Source organism: Tachypleus tridentatus, chromosome 7 (genome assembly GCF_004210375.1).
Source record: "Tachypleus tridentatus isolate NWPU-2018 chromosome 7, ASM421037v1, whole genome shotgun sequence".
Lineage (NCBI taxonomy): Eukaryota > Metazoa > Arthropoda > Merostomata > Xiphosura > Limulidae > Tachypleus > Tachypleus tridentatus.
Genome location: NC_134831.1, coordinates 113,941,295 through 113,961,162, shown reverse-complemented (window position 1 = coordinate 113,961,162; position 19,868 = coordinate 113,941,295). Strand labels below are relative to the sequence as shown.

The 19,868-nt window shown below is 33.1% G+C and overlaps 1 protein-coding gene and 1 pseudogene across 2 annotated transcripts in view; both read left to right on the top strand.

The window, feature by feature from the left end:
- Positions 1-961: 961 nt before the first annotated feature.
- On the top strand, positions 962-1,680 carry mRpL20 (mitochondrial ribosomal protein L20). The gene has a single exon (XM_076513659.1). It carries the CDS (start codon positions 1,051-1,053, stop codon positions 1,495-1,497), a length of 447 nt encoding a protein of 148 aa, XP_076369774.1. The 5' UTR covers positions 962-1,050; the 3' UTR covers positions 1,498-1,680.
- Positions 1,681-7,306: 5,626 nt separating this feature from the next.
- The window catches only part of LOC143256430 (dnaJ homolog subfamily C member 7-like), a 104,193-nt pseudogene continuing 91,631 nt past the window's right edge, over positions 7,307-19,868 (top strand). Inside the window, exon 1 of the transcript XR_013031353.1 lies at positions 7,307-7,447. The product of XR_013031353.1 is annotated as a dnaJ homolog subfamily C member 7-like (transcript). The remainder of the gene's footprint in view (positions 7,448-19,868) is intronic.

Here is a 19,868-nt window from a genome sequence, read left to right as displayed (position 1 = left end):
TTAGTGTTACAAGCCATCAGAATTACCGTCGATCCATCGAGGACGTTCTTACATGTATTGACAAATGCAGAATATATAAGTGCCCTGTGACTATCATTAGGTTACTGGCAAATTTTATTAAATCTTAAGGTAGACACTAAACTCCATTTATTATCGATTTATTACAGTTCAACACTATCTTCGTTTAGATTAACAGTACTCTAGCTTCCTCTCAAAGGTTTCTAAATATGGTAGCAAAAGGAATAAAAACTGTTTGTTGCGAGGCGTACATTAACAATGTAATGATATTTTATCACCAAAATTTGAACAACTATTAATATACCATAAAACTGAATTTTATAAAGAAATATAAACCACGAAGGTTAATACAATTTAGTTGTATAAATCCCAAGTACCTAACTTTCAGTAACACTTAAACAGTAACATTAAATATTTTTATGATACCAAAGAATTGTAAAGAAATCAATTCATTTTGAGAACGTAGAGTTAGTATATTCAGTTTCAACCTTGATGTTATACAATTATTGAACTTTTTTATTAGTTAAAAAGAAAACGTAAATGTTATTGGACTCCACAATGATACTTTCTTAAAATTAAAGCAAGAGATGATAACAGCTCCAGTGTTAACGATTTTAATTAATAGGAAATGGAATCGTAAATTGACATAAAAAAACAAACAAACTAATTCTTTCAACCGTGAGGCGTTATAATGTTATGGTCAAACCTGTGATTGGATGATAAAAGAGTAGCCTCAAAGATGAAAATGGATGGTATGGCTAGTGCAGAGTAGTCTTGTGCAAACATTCTACAAAGAAACAAAATTCTTTAAGAACATAAAGTTAAATTTCTGAGAAGCTAGTTGGAGTTTTGGGTGAGAAAATTAACCGATTGGAATTGTAACTAATCAAAATATTTAAAAAATATTTTTTATTACTAAAATATAATTCCAGAGAGCGCTAGTATACTATATGTTTTCTTGAAGCTATATATTAGGCTTAATAGGACGTTGCAGTTTCATCAAGTGTTTTCGTAGATTTTTTGTTTTTAAATATGGTATTTTTATCGTTAGTAAATTGCGTACGTTCAAGGGGAGCAGACAAGTTCTGGAAGCGACGTCAAATATTAAAACTCGCAGCTCATTTTTACGGACGAAAACGCAACTGTTATTCAGTAGCTATAAGATATGTACACAAGGCTCTACAACATGCAGTTTGTGGGAGAAAAGTAAAGAAAATTGAAAGAGGTAACTTGTGGAAAGAACGTATTACAGCTGCTTGTGAGGAGTTGAACATACCTTATCCTTTGTTTATGGAGAACCTTGCGAGATGTGACATTCTTATAAACAGAAAAACTTTGGCAGATCTTGCAATCTGGGAGCCTCGGACTTTCAAGTGCCTCGCACAGATTGCAGCTGCGAAAAATCACATTCAACCACCAACTGTAAAGGCTGCGCTTGAACCTCCTCCAGAAGGAGTGATAACTAGAGGAATGCTGTGAAGGTGAAAGAGATTACAGACTATTATTTGCATTACTTAAAAAAAAAAATTGCAAATTAGAACTTCATTTCATTCAGTATATTGTTATTGCTCTAGGTATTATAGAGAATCAAAAGAATGTATTGGAAAGTTTCCTCTACCGTAGATTATCTTAGAATGTAGTAAAATAAATTATTGAAAGTAACAGTAGTTCTTTCTTATTTTATAGAATTGGCTTAATTTGAGGCTCTGAACTCAATTCATGAGCAGCAGTTTCACTTAATATAATTTAAGTCAGTACAAGAACTAAACATAATTCATGTGAGAAGTGTCTTATAATAAATATTTGTGCCTGTACAAGAGTTTGTTCATGTTAACACTTCCAGGAGTGACTGAATAATCCAGATTGAGAAGAGCATGTTTGCTGACATCTGTCATGTGTGTTCTGGAATTGATCATACAGCTTGTGCATATTTCCAGTATCTTCTTTTCCTTATTTGTTCTTTTTTTTTCTCTCTTTCTGAGACCCAGGTTAACTATTTGCTTCCAGTCACTTCTGTTCTTAGAAGTTTTTTCTCACATATGTGGATCAATCTCTATAGATTTCTTGTCTCTCAGCCTATCAAGAAGTATTTTTTAATTTTAAAAAGAGGTGTTGTTTTTTTTTACAAAAAGTTGTGGGTGGTAATTATTTGTTTATTATATCTTCAAACTGTATGATTTATTGAATTCATTTCATAAAATCTTTAGGAAAGTTGTATATAATTAAAAGAAACTTTTGAACTATAATTTGTAGAGTTTATAAAAGTACTTGTGTATTTTTTAACATAGACTAATTGTGTTGTTTTTTTGGGTTTCTTTCAAGGCTGTACTTGCCAACTCATCCTTTGTTTAAAAAGTTGTCAGTCCTTCTCTCAAACTTGCATAAAGTATTGGCTTTCACAACTGCTATGGAAACAGATAAGCCAATCATCTTGCTAGTAAAAAAGAAAACTATCACAACTGCAAACTAATTTGCTTTTTTTTTTCTTTCCAAATTTTCAACTTTTGTTTTCAATACAGTATGGCCTAAGGTTCTCAGACTTACAAGTTCCATGGGTTATCTTGTAATCTTCTATAAGATCACCCCTTAGCCATATTTTCTAAATGAACCCTTGTAAGACACACCCTTATGAACCATTGTCTTAGTGCTTTTTGTTATATCTTTCCAATAAATCAATGTCATTTCTTGGATTAAAACTGTACTCTTCCAACCAGGCTCTTATCTAATGATTTATAGAGAGAGAGTTGCCCCATTTTTACTTATAACTAATACCAATTTCAATACATTATAAAATTATATTAGCTTCATTTCTAGGAACATAGCTTTATGTTACTTCTAGGAACAGAGGTTTCCATTCCTAGTGGCATGAGAAACTTATCCACCACTGTGCCACAATTCTTTTCTTCAGTTATGTCATTTTAGGGGTTCCCACTTTTTAAAATTGTGTTTCAGTTTGTGATAAACAAAGTGCATTACCTTGCAGTCACTATGATAAAAGGTCATTTGTCCAAATGTTCAATTGACCAAGGTCATTCTGTAATATAGCAACATTCACAATAAATACATGTCCTACCTACTTATTGATCCAGGTCATTCTGTAGTATCTCAACATTACAACTAGCACTACCCAAGCCATAATGTGACTTGACCTTCAGATAATGTGAAAGTTAAACTACGACAGTCATCTTCAGAATGTATGGATATGTCTGAGGGATGGTGCATTGTTAAATCAGTTTAAAAATGTATTCCTGTTGAATCTGTGGGTCTTTGAGCTGCTCCAGGGAAATATCTTTCTGGTTCACTAATTTGTCTGAATGATAGTAAAATTAATATAAACAATAATAATATCAGGAAAATAATCTGTGTTAATCATAAAACATATTGTCTTATTAATCTTTACCCTAAAATATTATTAGTAAATAGCTTAAATAAAGCTAATAATAATGATTATATTTCAGTTCATAGAATTCACACTGTGATATTTATTGTTCTTGTAAACTGATGGGATAAATAGAATGTATACCATTACAATGTTTATTGTATCCCAGCCTTCATACTGGGTGAAAGGTCTTTCAGTACTGGACATGGCAGATGTAATGTACTAGACTTATTGTAACATATTGTTCTTTGCTTTCTTTCATAAGTTATTAAAATATAGTTGTTTATCATTGTAAACCAATCAGAGTCAATTAGAATAATTAATGTTAGTTTTATTGGTTTATGTTTTTGTCATTATATCAAGTGGTCATTGAAATATTGGGACAAAGTGTGCAACTGTTCATGAGAAAACTTGTGCAGAGAAGACATGACACGATAATGCTACTTGACAGAAAACCTCAGATTATATCATTTTTACCTTTACAATCACAGGTATTAGTGGCTCCCTCTGACAAGTACATATTCTCAGGGAAAAAAAACCTTTAACAATCAGTTACAAACTGTAACAAAATGCACTAATAGTGCGAGTCATAATGTCTGTTATCTTTCAATACCTTGTTGTATTGATCAATCTGAATGGATTGATATAACTAAACCAAATTTGGCAATGATTTCCTTAAAATGTACCACTGCAGAACCTGGATAATTCAACAAAAATATTCAAAGGCAGGAAATAAAGGATGTTGGAAGAACGCATAGGTTCAAGAAATCAATTTAACACAGATATAATACCCTGTAAGTCAAGCAGTTTTGAAAGATGGACATTCAGGGGCAAACTGGGAGAAGAAAGCTCCACTTTTTGAAAGATCTCAGATTAAAGGGTATTACATCTTTATGAAGACAGGACATGTTAAGCCCCAGGTTACAACAGAGGCTTACTTGGTAAACCTGTGTTTCTATTTCAGATGGACATATTTTTGTGGTTTATGCACTGAATAACTGGAAATTGATCAAGATATGAAACAATCCTGTCTTTTCTGACTGAGAAGCATTGAGAGACTGGCCACAGATGTGCCCCAGTAGACAGTTACTCAGTTCATGCCAACCCACAGAAACATAAAAAAATATCATTCCTAAAGCTGATAACTCTGTTAAAAATAAAGGTGTGGTAATTAGAGGTCTGGTATGGCCAGGAGGTTAAAGCACTCAACTTTCAATCTGCAGGTCAAATGTGAACACCATTTCAGCCATGGACACATTATAATGTGATGAATAATCCCAGTGTTCATTAGTAAAAGAGTATCCCAAGAATTTGCTGTCAGTGGTTGTGACTAGCTGCATTCTCTGTAGTCTTTCACTGCTAAATTAGTGATGGCTGGTGCAGATTCCCTTGAGCAGCTTTGTGTGAACTTCAAACTAAACTATCTTAACTGTTGTTTAGTCTGCCTCTTTAAAAGTCTTAAACTCGAGTCCTTTCATCCTGCTGTTTTCTGAATATAGCACAGATAAGTACAACAGACAATGGAATAGTTTTAAATTTCTCTTCTCTTATCCAAAATGTGTAACTTCAGTGAAGAAAATTTACAAACCAAATCATGAGAACAAAACGATTTTAAACTTTTAAATTCACATTTGACAACTGTTAACTTTAATCATAACAAATTGTTTTATTCCATAGGTTTATACTTTTATTAAAAGGCTTGGCATGCCTAGGTGGGTTAAGATGTTCAACTCGTAATCTGAAAGTCGAACACCTTTGAACCCTTCTTACACCAAACATGCTCGCCCTTTCAGTCGTGGGGGTGTTATAATGTTTGGTCGATCCCACTATTCATTGGTAAAAGAGGTGGCAGTGGGTGGTGATGACTAGCTGCCTTCCCTGTAGTCTTACACTACTAAAGTAGGGATGGCTAGAGCAGAGAGCCCTCCTGTAGCTTTGTGCGAAATTCAAAAACTTTTAAATTTAATACTTTAATAATAACATTACATTATCCATTTGATATGAGAATTACACCCCTATTAGAACAGATTTAAACAATCAAATAACTTATCGACTCCACAATATTTTCCACACAACATTTGAGCACCGCAAGAGGTAGGGCATTTATCTGTAAATAATTTAGTTTCCTAAAGTTTTTGGGAATATTTATGTTAGTGAGTGATGAAACACTATGAATATTACTTGCTGGTCAAGTGCTACTATAGTTAGATTGTAACCAAGAGATGGCGTTGCGATTCTTTTTGACAGTTTGTATATTGCATGCGGTCTTTTTTGACTAAATATCACATGAACGAGCGTAAACTGATATACTGTATGATACTTCATATAAGCAAATAACGAAAATTATTTTCTTAACTCAATGCATCTTCATCGCCCGACAAAATTATTCTACTGCTAGAAAACTTGTAATTTTTATTACGGCCCGGCATGGCCTAGCGCGTAAGGCGTGCGACTCGTAATCCGAGGGTCGCGAGTTCGCGCTAAACATGCTCGCCCTCCCAGCCGTGGGGGCGTTATAATGTGACGGTCAATCCCACTATTCGTTGGTAAAAGAGTAGCCCAAGAGTTGGCGGTGGGTGGTGATGACTAGCTGCCTTCCCTCTAGTCTTACACTGCTAAATTAGGGACGGCTAGCACAGATAGCCCTCGAGTAGCTTTGCGCGAAATTCAAAAATAAAACAAATTTAATAACTGTTATTCGATTTTTAATTTATATTAAAAATAATGAGTAATGATATTCAACTTAACAATTGCACTGAATACATGTACTTTGCATAGTATAACCATAATTTATTTTTTGTAAAACACATCACCTGTAATATCTGTATTCGTGCATAAAAAAAGGGGGGCGATATACATTTTAATATTTTTTTACTTTTGCGAGGGGCGCCGAAACGTAGGTCGAGACCTGGGGACAATTATGTCACCCGGTTCCAATTTTAAGTCTTCATAAATTCACGGGCGTAAGAAGAAATTTTCTGGTGAGCGGAAGCGAATTGTGTTGAGAATTTACATTTTTTGAGGCGTGTCTTTTCTTATAACAAAGCCACCTCGAGCTATTTGCTGATTCCACCGAGGGGAATCGAACCCCTGATTTTAGCGTTGTAAATTTTTTGAGGCAAAGTGATTTCCCGCAGTACTGCGATTTTCCCTTAAGTTTATTATGAAATTGAAAATACGTTATTTTTTATCCCATATTTCCCTGAGACTGTAGCTCTCCCTGACCCTCAAGCCTGACTTTGGTGGCAATTATTTATGCTTCCCAACTCCCACTATTGTTTGTTCTGAATTTTGTGCAAAGCTACAAGAGAGCTCTTGGTGATAGTCGTCCATATTTAGTAGTGAAAGACGAGGTAATAAGGTAAATTAGTCATCACACTAACTAATGTAGGCCCGATTAAGGCACTCGACTCGTAATCTGATGGTCGCGGGTTCGAATCTTCGTCACATCAAACATGCTTGCTCTTTCAGCCGTGTGGGCGTTATAATGTGTCGGTTAATCCCATTATTCGTTAGTAAAAGAGTAGCCCAATAGTGGGCGGTGATGACTAGCTGCCTTCCCTCTAGTTTTACACTACAAAATTTCGGACGGCTAGCGCAGATAGCCCTCGCGTAGCTTTGTGCGAAATTCGAAAAACAAACAAACAAACAAACGATGTTAATATTAAAGTTTTAATTAACAATAAGATAATAAACATTCTATGCTTCTTAGTGCCACCAGATCATTGAATTGTTCACATTCGAAACAACTGTCATTGAACGCTTAAAATAAAATTAATTTTTATTAGCATTACTATTACTTTAGATTCAAGCTTTTAAACTTCTACCATGCAGTCGAATTTCTTCAGCTATTTAATGTTTCGAACTTAATGATTTGAAGTTATGATTTGTAAATTAGTTTTTGTTTAATTTTTTTATGGAATAAAGGGGGCGAGTTGTTAACCTTTATAGAGTAAGCAAGAAAATGGCTGATATGGATGTGGAAGGGATGGATTGTGATGTAGAAATTATTCAAGAAATTCCACCTAAGGCTCAACATTGCCCAAAAAAGTAAGAGTTATCGTAACAAAATAAATGTAAGACACAGACAGATGTTTCATTAAAAAGTTTAATAATATTTTTTGTGTATCGATGTCGAAGGTCATGTCTGCAGCAATACTGAAAATAAATTTTAAAAATGTTTTTTAGGCTACTGTTTTAGTTTTAATCAAACTTTGCGAAAGGTGGACAGACACACAAGAAAATGACTATTGACAATTACATTTTTGTAGCCTAGTTAGGCCTATATTTTTGTTACAGTTTCGATATGAATATTTTATTCGGTATAATGTTAATAGCATATTATTAATATTACGAATTTATTCTTAATAATAGTGTACATAACTATATTCATACTGATTAGTACTGGTTTTAATAATATTAGGTAAGCCTGTTAATATTGTAGTATAGTAACCATTAGTAAAAACTAGTATTAATAATGTGGTATAATTGATAATTATGAAATTGAAATGCACAATTAACTATGATATATACAAACTAAAGTGAATAACATATGGTACATTGACTTTTTAATGTATTTTGGAGTAAATCATTGTCATGTGTAACTGTATTAAAATACATTTTATGAATAGAGTTTAGGGTGAAAAACTACTACTTGTAGTTCCAGTTTATTAAATATAGGGCATTAAAACTGAATATATGAATTATAAGGGTTGACTTTAGAATATTTTTTTTAATAGTTTTAGTTTGGGACAACTGAAATGGATTAGCAGCTCCCTTGTTGTCCCAAAACATTGTTAAAAACAATACGAATATTTTTGAACTGATGAAGTTAGGAATGATGGTGAGAGTTGAGTGCATGATACATTCAGGCACAAGTTATGATAATTTAGGCTAATGTAACTCTGTACTTAACAGTGATTACAGCAATAATCAAAATGTTTTACCAATTACAAAAAGCAATAAAAAGTGTTTTAAAAATTTATGTTCTGATAAACTTTGAATCATTCTTTACATTTGTTTAAGTAAATACTTCAGATACAGTAAGGTTTGTACTCATGGTTTGTATTTGAAACTTTTGTATATATCATGGTTATAGAAAACTGCATGTGTTTTGGCTATGTCATATTTTGATCTCTATATAAATAATTTTTGTTGTTTTTTTCTGACTGTGATTAATGGCCTACAAAAGTTGTCTATATCAGTAGTGGTGCCCTTTTTGGAGTCTCTCAAGAATAGATTTCATACTAGAGACTGATACAATAATTCATTAACAACAGTTCAACAGTGTTTCTAACTAAATGTTTTATTTTTATGTTAAAATATTAACTGAAGTTTACAACATTGAATCAAAAGTTACCCATACTTACAGTCTGCATCAGTATTTAGAGGAACAAAACAGATTGCAAGACATGTGATTAAAGTGGAATGAACAAAAGTTGACAGAACCAAACATGTCCATGTCAAAGACAATTTTGGTCTTCTAATTCAACTTTGAATGAAAATTAAACATCTAGATTACAGTAAGATGTTAGAACAAATTGTCTCTATAGAAATTCCATTTTTAATTTTTAATATTTTCTTTATAATGAAATTTATTTAATACTACAAAAAATAATTCTTATGTCTTATGTCCTTTATATACACTATATGTGTACACACACTATTTATACTGTTTGGTAGTAGTGGTATTAATTCAACTGGTTTCCCTGTATTTCTTGTCTAGTGAATAACAGTCAGAAATGGAACTTTCATATATACGACTTTAAAGTAAGTTGTAAAAAGTCAGGGCTGTGCTGTCAACGAATTTTGTGTGTCTTTTAGGTGATCTTCATGCCCTGTAAGTTATAAATGTCTCTAAACCAGAAAATATGTTTAATACATATCCCATATCAAAAATTTACATCTGTTATAACTGTAATTTCTGGGAAGAAATTGAATCTATATATTAAGGTTTTAAAATATATAAATTACTATTTTGTTAGGAGTTAGAACCAGAGCAGTCATAAGTATTACTACTAGATCAGAGGAAGTGGTGTGCTGACTGCCTCATGGAATTGTCTGTAACTATTCATATAAGTTAGAGTAAATAGCAGTTAAACATGATAATATCTTAAGGTGGTTTAATTTCACAAACCATCACAATAAGAGTTATAATAGATTTAACTTTTCCCTGTAAACAATAGTTTGTAGTTTAAGAAAGAATTATGATAACATTATTTAAATTTCCCATGTTTACTGTAACTTTGGCTGTAATAAATGGAGAGAAAGAATATCTCTTCAGCTTGCCTTAAATACATGGAGAGAGATAGAATATCTCTTCAGCTTGCCTTAAACACATGGGGAGAGAGAATATCTCTTCAGCTTGCCTTAAACACATGGAGAGAGAAAGAATATCTCTTCAGCTTGCCTTGAACACGTGGAGAGAGAAAGAATATCTCTTCAGCTTGCCTTGAACACATGGAGAGAGAAAGAATATCTCTTCAGCTTGCCTTGAACACATGGAGAGAGAAAGAATATCTCTTCAGCTTGCCTTGAACATGTGGAGAGAGAAAGAATATTTCTTCAGCTTGCCTTGAACACATGGAGAGAGAAAGAATATCTCTTCAGCTTGCCTTAAACACATGGAGAGAGAAAGAATATCTCTTCAGCTTGCCTTGAACACATGGAAAGAGAAAGAATATCTCTTCAGCTTGCCTTGAACACATGGAAAGAGAAAGAATATCTCTTCAGCTTGCCTTGAACACATGGAGAGAGAAAGAATATCTCTTCAGCTTGCCTTGAACACATGGAGAGAGAAAGAATATCTCTTCAGCTTGCCTTGAACATGTGGAGAGAGAAAGAATATCTCTTCAGCTTGCCTTGAACATGTGGAGAGAGAAAGAATATCTCTTCAGCTTGCCTTGAACACATGGAGAGAGAAAGAATATCTCTTCAGCTTGCCTTAAACACATGGAGAGAGAGAGAGAGAATATCTCTTCAGCTGCCTTAAACACATGGAGAGAGATAGATAGAGAATACCTTTTCAGCTTGCTTTAAACACATGGAGAGAGAAAGAATATCTCTTCAGCTTGCCTTGAACACATGGAGAGAGAGAGAATATCTCTTCAGCTTGCCTTGAACACATGGAGAGAGAGAATATCTCTTTAGCTTGCCTTGAACACATGGAGAGGAAAAGAATATCTCTTCAGCTTGGCTTGAACACATGGAGAGGAAAAGAATATCTCTTCAGCTTGGCTTGAACACATGGAGAGAGAAAGAATATCTCTTCAGCTTGCCTTGAACACATGGAGAGAGAGAGAATATCTCTTCAGCTTGCCTTGAACACATGGAGAGAGAGAGAATATCTCTTCAGCTTGCCTTGAACACATGGAGAGAGAGAGAATATCTCTTCAGCTTGCCTTGAACACATGGAGAGAGAGAGAATACCTCTTCAGCTTGCTTTAAACACATGGAGAGAGAAAGAATATCTCTTCAGCTTGCTTTAAACACATGGAGAGAGAGAGAGAATATGTATTTGACTTAAATTAGGTGCTTAAATTTACATTTGGAACCTTTTAAATAGGTTTTATACATTTCGTTTTATAACCAAGAAATCATAAATAACTACACTGGTACTGTAGAGTTACACTATAATTTGTTAAGCTTACTAAATATTATGCATTTTGATTTTAAAAAACATGAGACTTCTAGCAGACTAAAAATACAACCTGCCTCATTGAAATCTTGGATCAAAAGAATGTGGCAGCATTTTCAAAGATTAAAATGGCTGAGAAAACTGCTCTTGAGACATTCTAAGCTGTTCATTGGTTATTCACATGCCATATATTATAGTAAGAGTAGTACGTAAGAGACCACTTTAAAAAGTGGAGAGAAGTGAATGGGTCTACTGTGTTTGGTTTAGTACATAAGTCATATCTCAACAAAATAAAAATTATATATGAGGCTTTTATTTTATATTCTAGTTTATCAGTACTATTAATTTGAGTTCCTAATTTGTATGAAACTATACACTTTGCATTATGACATCACAAACATTTAATTTTAAACAGTGTTACATTCAACATACCACGTGACTCACTAAAACCTGTATTTAGCCACATTCGTTTAATGCATATTTTTAAAGTCAGAAATTTAAATCGTATACAATATTAAATGTGGAATTATAATCTGCAGTTTTGATTCCAAACTTATTGACATAAGTTCATAAAATAGTAATTCAATAAAATTTTGAATGCAAGTTAATAAACACGGTGATTGCTATACGTCAGTAACCTGTACAACAGTAGTAACTATAACCATCCTTCATGATTGACAGATATTAATAACCTGTACAACATGTAACTACAACCATCCTTCATGATTGATAGATATTAATAACCTGTACAACATGTAACTACAACCATCCTTCATGATTGATAGATATTAATAACCTGTACAACATGTAACTACAACCATCCTTCATGATTGATAGATATTAATAACCTGTACAACATGTAACTACAACCATCCTTCATGATTGATAGATATTAATAACCTGTACAACATGTAACTACAACCATCCTTCATGATTGATAGATCTCATTAACCTGTACAACATGTAACTACAACCATCCTTCATGATTGATAAATATTAATAACCTGTACAACATGTAACTACAACCATCCTTCATGATTGATAGATATTAATAACCTGTACAATACATAACTACAATTATCCTTCATGATTGATAAACATCAATAACCTGTACAACATGTAACTACAACCATCCTTGATGATTGATAGATATTAGTAACCTGTACAACATGTAACTACAACCATTCTTGATGATTGATAGACATCAGTAACCTGCACAACATGTAACTACAACCATCCTTCATGATTGATAGATATTAATAACCTGTACAACATGCAACTACAACCATCCTTCATGATTGATAGATCTCATTAACCTGTACAACATGTAACTACAACCATCCTTCATGATTGATAGATCTCAGTAACCTGTACAACATGTAACTACAACCATCCTTCATAATTGATAGACATCAATAACCTGTACAACATGTAACTACAACCATCCTTCATGATTGATAGATCTCAGTAACCTGTACAACATGTAACTACAACCATCCTTGATGATTGATAGATATTAGTAACCTGTACAACATGTAACTACAACCATCCTTGATGATTGATAGACATCAGTAACCTGTACAACATGTAACTACAACCATCCTTCATGATTGATAGATATTAATAACCTGTACAACATGTAACTACAACCATCCTTCATGATTGATAGATCTCAGTAACCTGTACAACATGTAACTACAACCATCCTTCATGATTGATAGATATTAATAACCTGTACAACATGCAACTACAACCATCCTTTATGATTGATAGATATTAATAACCTGTACAACATGTAACTACAACCATCCTTCATGATTGATAAATATTAATAACCTGTACAACATGTAACTACAACCATCCTTCATGATTGATAGATATTAATGACCTGTACAACATGTAACTACAACCATCCTTCATGATTGATAGATATCAATAACCTGTACAACATGTAACTACAACCATCCTTCATGATTGGTAGATATTAATAACCTGTACAACATGTAACTACAACCATCCTTCATGATTGATAGATATTAGTAACCTGTACAACATGTAACTACAACCATCCTTGATGATTGATAGACATCAGTACCTGCACAACATGTAACTACAACCATCCTTCATGATTGATAGATATTAGTAACCTGTACAACATGTAACTACAACCATCCTTGATGATTGATAGACATCAGTAACCTGCACAATATGTAACTACAACCATCCTTCATGATTGATAGATATTAATAACCTGTACAACATGTAACTACAACCATCCTTCATGATTGATAGATATTAATGACCTGTACAACATGTAACTACAACCATCCTTCATGATTGATAGACATCAATAACCTGTACAACATGTAACTACAACCATCCTTGATGATTGATAGATATTAGTAACCTGTACAACATGTAACTACAACCATCCTTGATGATTGATAGACATCAGTAACCTGTACAACATGTAACTACAACTATCCTCTATGATTGATAGATATTAATAACCTGTACAACATGTAACTAAACCATTCTTCATGATTGATGGATATTAATGACCTGTACAACATGTAACTACAACCATCCTTCATGATTGATAGACATCAATAACCTGTACAACATGTAACTACAACCATACTTCATGATTGGTAGATATTAATAACCTGTACAACATGTAACTACAAGCATCCTTCATGATTGATAGATATTAATAACCTGTACAATACATAACTACAATTATCCTTCATGATTGATAAACATCAATAACCTGTACAACATGTAACTACAACCATCCTTGATGATTGATAGATCTTAGTAACCTGTACAACATGTAACTACAACCATCCTTCATGATTGATAGATCTCAGTAACCTGTACATCAATTAACTACAACCATCCTTGATGATTGATAGACATCAGTAACCTGTACAACATGTAACTACAACCATCCTTGATGATTGATAGACATCAGTAACCTGTACAACATGTAACTACAACCATCCTTCATGATTGATAGATATTAATAACCTGTACAACATGTAACTACAACCATCCTTCATGATTGATAGATCTCAGTAACCTGTACAACATGTAACTACAACCATCCTTCATGATTGATAGATCTCAGTAACCTGTACAACATGTAACTACAACCATCCTTCATGATTGATAGATATTAATGACCTGTACAACATGTAACTACAACCATCCTTCATGATTGATAGATATTAATAACCTGTACAACATGTAACTACAACCATCCTTCATGATTGATAGATATTAATAACCTGAACAACATGTAACTACAACTATCCTTCATGATTGATAAATATTAATAACCTGTACAACATGTAACTACAACCATCCTTTATGATTGATAGATATTAATAACCTGTACAACATGTAACTACAACCATCCTTTATGATTGATAGATATTAATGACCTGTACAACATGTAACTACAACCATCCTTCATGATTGATAGACATCAATAACCTGTACAACATGTAACTACAACCATCCTTCATGATTGATAGATCTCAATAACCTGTACAACATGTAACTACAACCTTCCTTGATAATTGATAAATATAAGTAATATATACAACATGTAACTACACCCATCCTTCATGATTGATAGATCTCAGTAACCTGTACAACATTTAACTACAACCATCCTTCATGATTGATAGATCTCAGTAACCTGTACAACATTTAACTACAACCATCCTTCATGATTGATAGACATCAATAACCTGTACAACATGTAACTACAACCTTCCTTGATAATTGATAAATATAAGTAATATATACAACATGTAACCTTCCTTGATGATTGGTAACCTGGGCACACATGCATTTCCTTCATTGGATGTTTCTCAACCAGTGAAACATTGTTGACCCCTTGGATTATTCTAATACCCTTTGTATTACAACTATGTTTCATCATAGTTTTGGGTAATCTGTGTGTGTGTTCTCAACTATGGACACTGCGTATCTATGTACCAGAGGCATTGGTCTTACTTCAGATTGATCTTTTCACCATTGCTTCCGATCATCCCGACCCTCTGTTTGTCAACTATCCCACTTCTTCATCTAGTTGTTTGATCAGAGTTGTCTGTTTCATCTGCTGCTATACTGAACACCTTTCATTCTCCATTTACAGAAAAACCTTCTCTCACCTGGTTTTTTTCTTTTTTTTTAACTTATTTTGGTCCATCCACAATATCTGATTTCTGCCAGACTAGGATATCAGTGTTGTTTTTCATGTCCTGTTCAGTTTTGCCTTTGAATTCATTGATATGTATTCCTTGTTCCATTTTTCCCATAAGATCTATTTCTTCCTCCACCTGACATGTGGTCATTGTCATTCCAGTATTTATGCCATTAATGTTTTATGTTTCCTTTACCATTTTTTGTATGTTATCTATCTGGATTGGGCCTTCCTTCATCAGGACATCAACTTTCTGGAAAAGTTTAGTTTTTTTCTCTTATGTACTTACCTTCTGTTTCCCATCTGTACTTCTGTTTGTATGAGGATCTACTTCTTTGTCCAGTTCACTCCATGCTATGTTATATGGCCCATAACATCTTTTGTGCCTTCTTGTTCCTGTCTGTTTGTTCCCTGGAATGTATCTGTTTCCTGAGATCTTTTACCTACTACCCTTACTGGTTGGTATCATAAGCTCCTGCGATCAGAGTATTCTGATGTTTCCATGGAAAGTCGCTGTCTACGTAATCTTTCATCCCATCAAGTTTGTCATCTAATTATGTCTTTAGCTGCTCAAAACTGTCATCCTTTGGTGGAGATCATTCAGGCTGGTATGTGGGCAAACTACCAATGCATTTGTTGCACATTATTTTGACAACCTAGCTGTGTCTTCTTTCGGTGGGTATCGTCCTGTGATGTTTCTACACACATCTATTTACTTTTGATTGGGATGAATCAACATATTGTTATATTTTATCATCAATATACATCATATTTCAGGTATTCTTATTACTATATTACTACTAACTAAATACCTAGTCAGGTATTCTTATTACTATATTAAAACTAACTAAATACCTAGTCAGGTATTCTTATTACTATATTACTACTAACTAAATACCTAGTCAGGTATTCTTATTACTATATTACTACTAACTAAATACCTAGTCAGGTATTCTTATTACTATATTACTACTAACTAAATACCTAGTCAGGTATTCTTATTACTATATTACTACTAACTAAATACCTAGTCAGGTATTCTTATTACTATATTACTACTAACTAAATACCTAGTCAGGTATTCTTATTAATATATTACTACTAACTAAATACCTAGTCAGATATTCTTATTACTATATTACTACTAACTAAATACCTAGTCAGGTATTCTTATTACTATATTACTACTAACTAAATACCTAGTCAGGTATTCTTATTACTATATTACTACTAACTAAAATACCTAGTCAGGTATTCTTATTACTATATTACTACTAACTAAATACCTAGTCAGGTATTCTTATTACTATATTACTACTAACTAAATACCTAGTCAGGTATTCTTATTACTATATTACTACTAACTAAATACCTAGTCAGGTATTCTAATTACTATATTACTACTAACTAAATACCTAGTCAGGTATTCTTATTACTATATTACTACTAACTAAATACCTAGTCAGGTATTCTTATTACTATATTACTGCTAACTAAATACCTAGTCAGGTATTCTTATTACTATATTACTGCTAACTAAATACCTAGTCAGGTATTCTTATTACTATATTACTACTAACTAAATACCTAGTCAGGTATTCTTATTACTATATTACTACTAACTAAATACCTAGTCAGGTATTCTTATTACTATATTACTACTAACTAAATACCTAGTCAGGTATTCTTATTACTATATTACTACTAACTAAATACCTAGTCAGGTATTCTTATTACTATATTACTACTAACTAAATACCTAGTCAGGTATTCTTATTACTATATTACTACTAACTAAATACCTAGTCAGGTATTCTAATTACTATATTACTACTAACTAAATACCTAGTCAGGTATTCTAATTACTATATTACTACTAACTAAATACCTAGTCAGGTATTCTTATTACTATATTACTACTAACTAAATACCTAGTCAGGTATTCTTATTACTATATTACCACTAACTAAATACCTAGTCAGGTATTCTTATTACTATATTACCACTAACTAAATACCTAGTCAGGTATTCTTATTACTATATTACTACTAACTAAATACCTAGTCAGGTATTCTTATTACTATATTACTACTAACTAAATACCTAGTCAGGTATTCTTATTACTATATTACTACTAACTAAATACCTAGTCAGGTATTCTTATTACTATATTACTACTAACCAAATACCCAGTCAGGTATTCTTATTACTATATTATTACTAACTAAATACCCAGTCAGGTATTCTTATTACTATATTACTACTAACTAAATACCTAGTCAGGTATTCTTATTACTATATTACTACTAACTAAATACCTAGTCAGGTATTCTTATTACTATATTACTACTAACTAAATACCTAGTCAGGCATTCTTATTACTATATTACTACTAACTAAATACCTAGTCAGGTATTCTTATTACTATATTACTACTAACTAAATACCTAGTCAGGCATTCTTATTACTATATTACTACTAACTAAATACCTAGTCAGGCATTCTTATTACTATATTACTACTAACTAAATACCTAGTCAGGTATTCTTATTACTATATTACTACTAACTAAATACCTAGTCAGGTATTCTTATTACTATATTACTACTAACTAAATACCTAGTCAGGTATTCTTATTACTATATTACTACTAACTAAATACCTAGTCAGGTATTCTTATTACTATATTACTACTAACTAAATCTGTATACTTCTGTAATGCTCACTGTTGAGATGGGATGTTTCTGTATGACCAGTGGCTGCTTTTCTGGTGATATTTGTGTCTGTGTGAGGATATATGTTTCATGTAAAGGGCTCACTTGTGGTCTTCATGAATTGGATTTTTGTTCCTTTGTATTAAACTGTGATTCTTACAATAGGGGTCTTTCTGCTTTTTAAAATAGGGAATCACAGACACCCATTGTATTGTCTGTAATGTGTCATTGCTCTAGACCCCCAGAACATTTTCCTCTCCCCCCTTTTCTAATGGAACATGGAAGTTCATGTCACTTCTGATTCCCAGTTGCAGGAGTGGTGGACCGTGACACTTTCCTTCTGAGTGGTGTTTTTTCAGTAAATTAAACCAACCATGATAGTTCATACGTACCCACTGAGTAATAGTGTTATCATTGTTATCCTTATTAATTATGCAAGAACATAATATCCTGGATCCAAGACCCTTCCTCCAGATATATTTTGCTTGAGCTGACCACACTTGTTAATCATAAAATAAATTTCTCAAGCAAGGCACTTCCATTGGATATTTACTTCCTTAGTGAATAATACTCAGTACTTACATGACTTTCCCAGATGTGTTTTTCTTGTGTAGGTTGCACGTGGCCTAATTCTGTGTACACATTAATGCTCCCACCTAGGTTTTGCATGTACAAACCTCACTTGTTTATCTCTGTATCTTATGCAAGATGCTACCATTGGATGTTTTCTGCCAAGATGGACCAAACTTAGCAAAATCCGACATATCCTAAGGTGCTTTCCCTCAGTGTTTTTGCTTTGAATGGACCACACTTGGCCTGTTCATATACAATTTACTATTCTTTAGCCCTAGCTCACATCACATTATCAGCACCTGACTATGACTGACTATTTCTATGTTCTATGTTAATGTTTTCTACGTATGTGTATGAGTTATGCACAATCTGTTGACATCTGGCTGACTACTGAATAACGTGACAGTTTTTAATCAAACTACTTATTCAGGGCACTTCTCCTGGATATTTTTATGGGGTAACTCTTGTTACTTATCCTAAAAATGGTATTTCTACTGGATGTTTTGCCCAGTCGGACAGCAACTGACATGCTCTGGTGTGTCCCAAGCACACATTTATTTGGGTCTGTTATGTACTAGTCATTTTCTTTTTGTCCATGCTGCACTGTTTTGCATTGTAGTTATACAACACAGAACAGTGCTGCACATCTCTTTCTTGAGGCTATGGTGCCTACTTATTACATTCTGCCATACATGTATTGCTGTGTTTGTTAGTGGGCAAAGAGCATACCTCTTAAGTAAGTAGTGCAAAACCCTACAGGTGTGCCTTCTTTTTCTTATTATGGTGCACCTGTTATTTCAAGGTAGTTTTTCTCTGCTTGATTAAATATTGTTATACCTTCACTGATTTCTCCATCTTTGTAATGTAGGATTCCAGGTTTGGATCAGGGGAGGGAGTGCCATTTTGGAAGTTAACACTTTTTTTTGTTTGAAAATATATTTCTGACAAGTACTTACCTCCTCTCATCAACTCACCACCCTTCTTCCCCATTACTGTTTCTTGTTTGTAACTACTACTACTCAAACGGTTGTGTTAGAATAGTAGAGACAGCTAGTGCATTAATAAAGATGGCACAGTGTAATTGGTGGAGAGTAATTACATGATTAGTACACATTCTGAAAGAACTCTGAAAATTAAAGGGTATAAAAGAATGGTGCACTGTTAGCAAAAATGTTTTATTAGCAATACTTAGAGGACAAACCAGGATTGATATAGCTTCAGGTTAGAGGAGGCAAGTATGTATCAGAAATACATTTTCAGAGTGAGAAAACATTAACTTACAATTAACCACTTAGTTTATATAGCATTAAACATTGTTCTTAGGTAATTGAT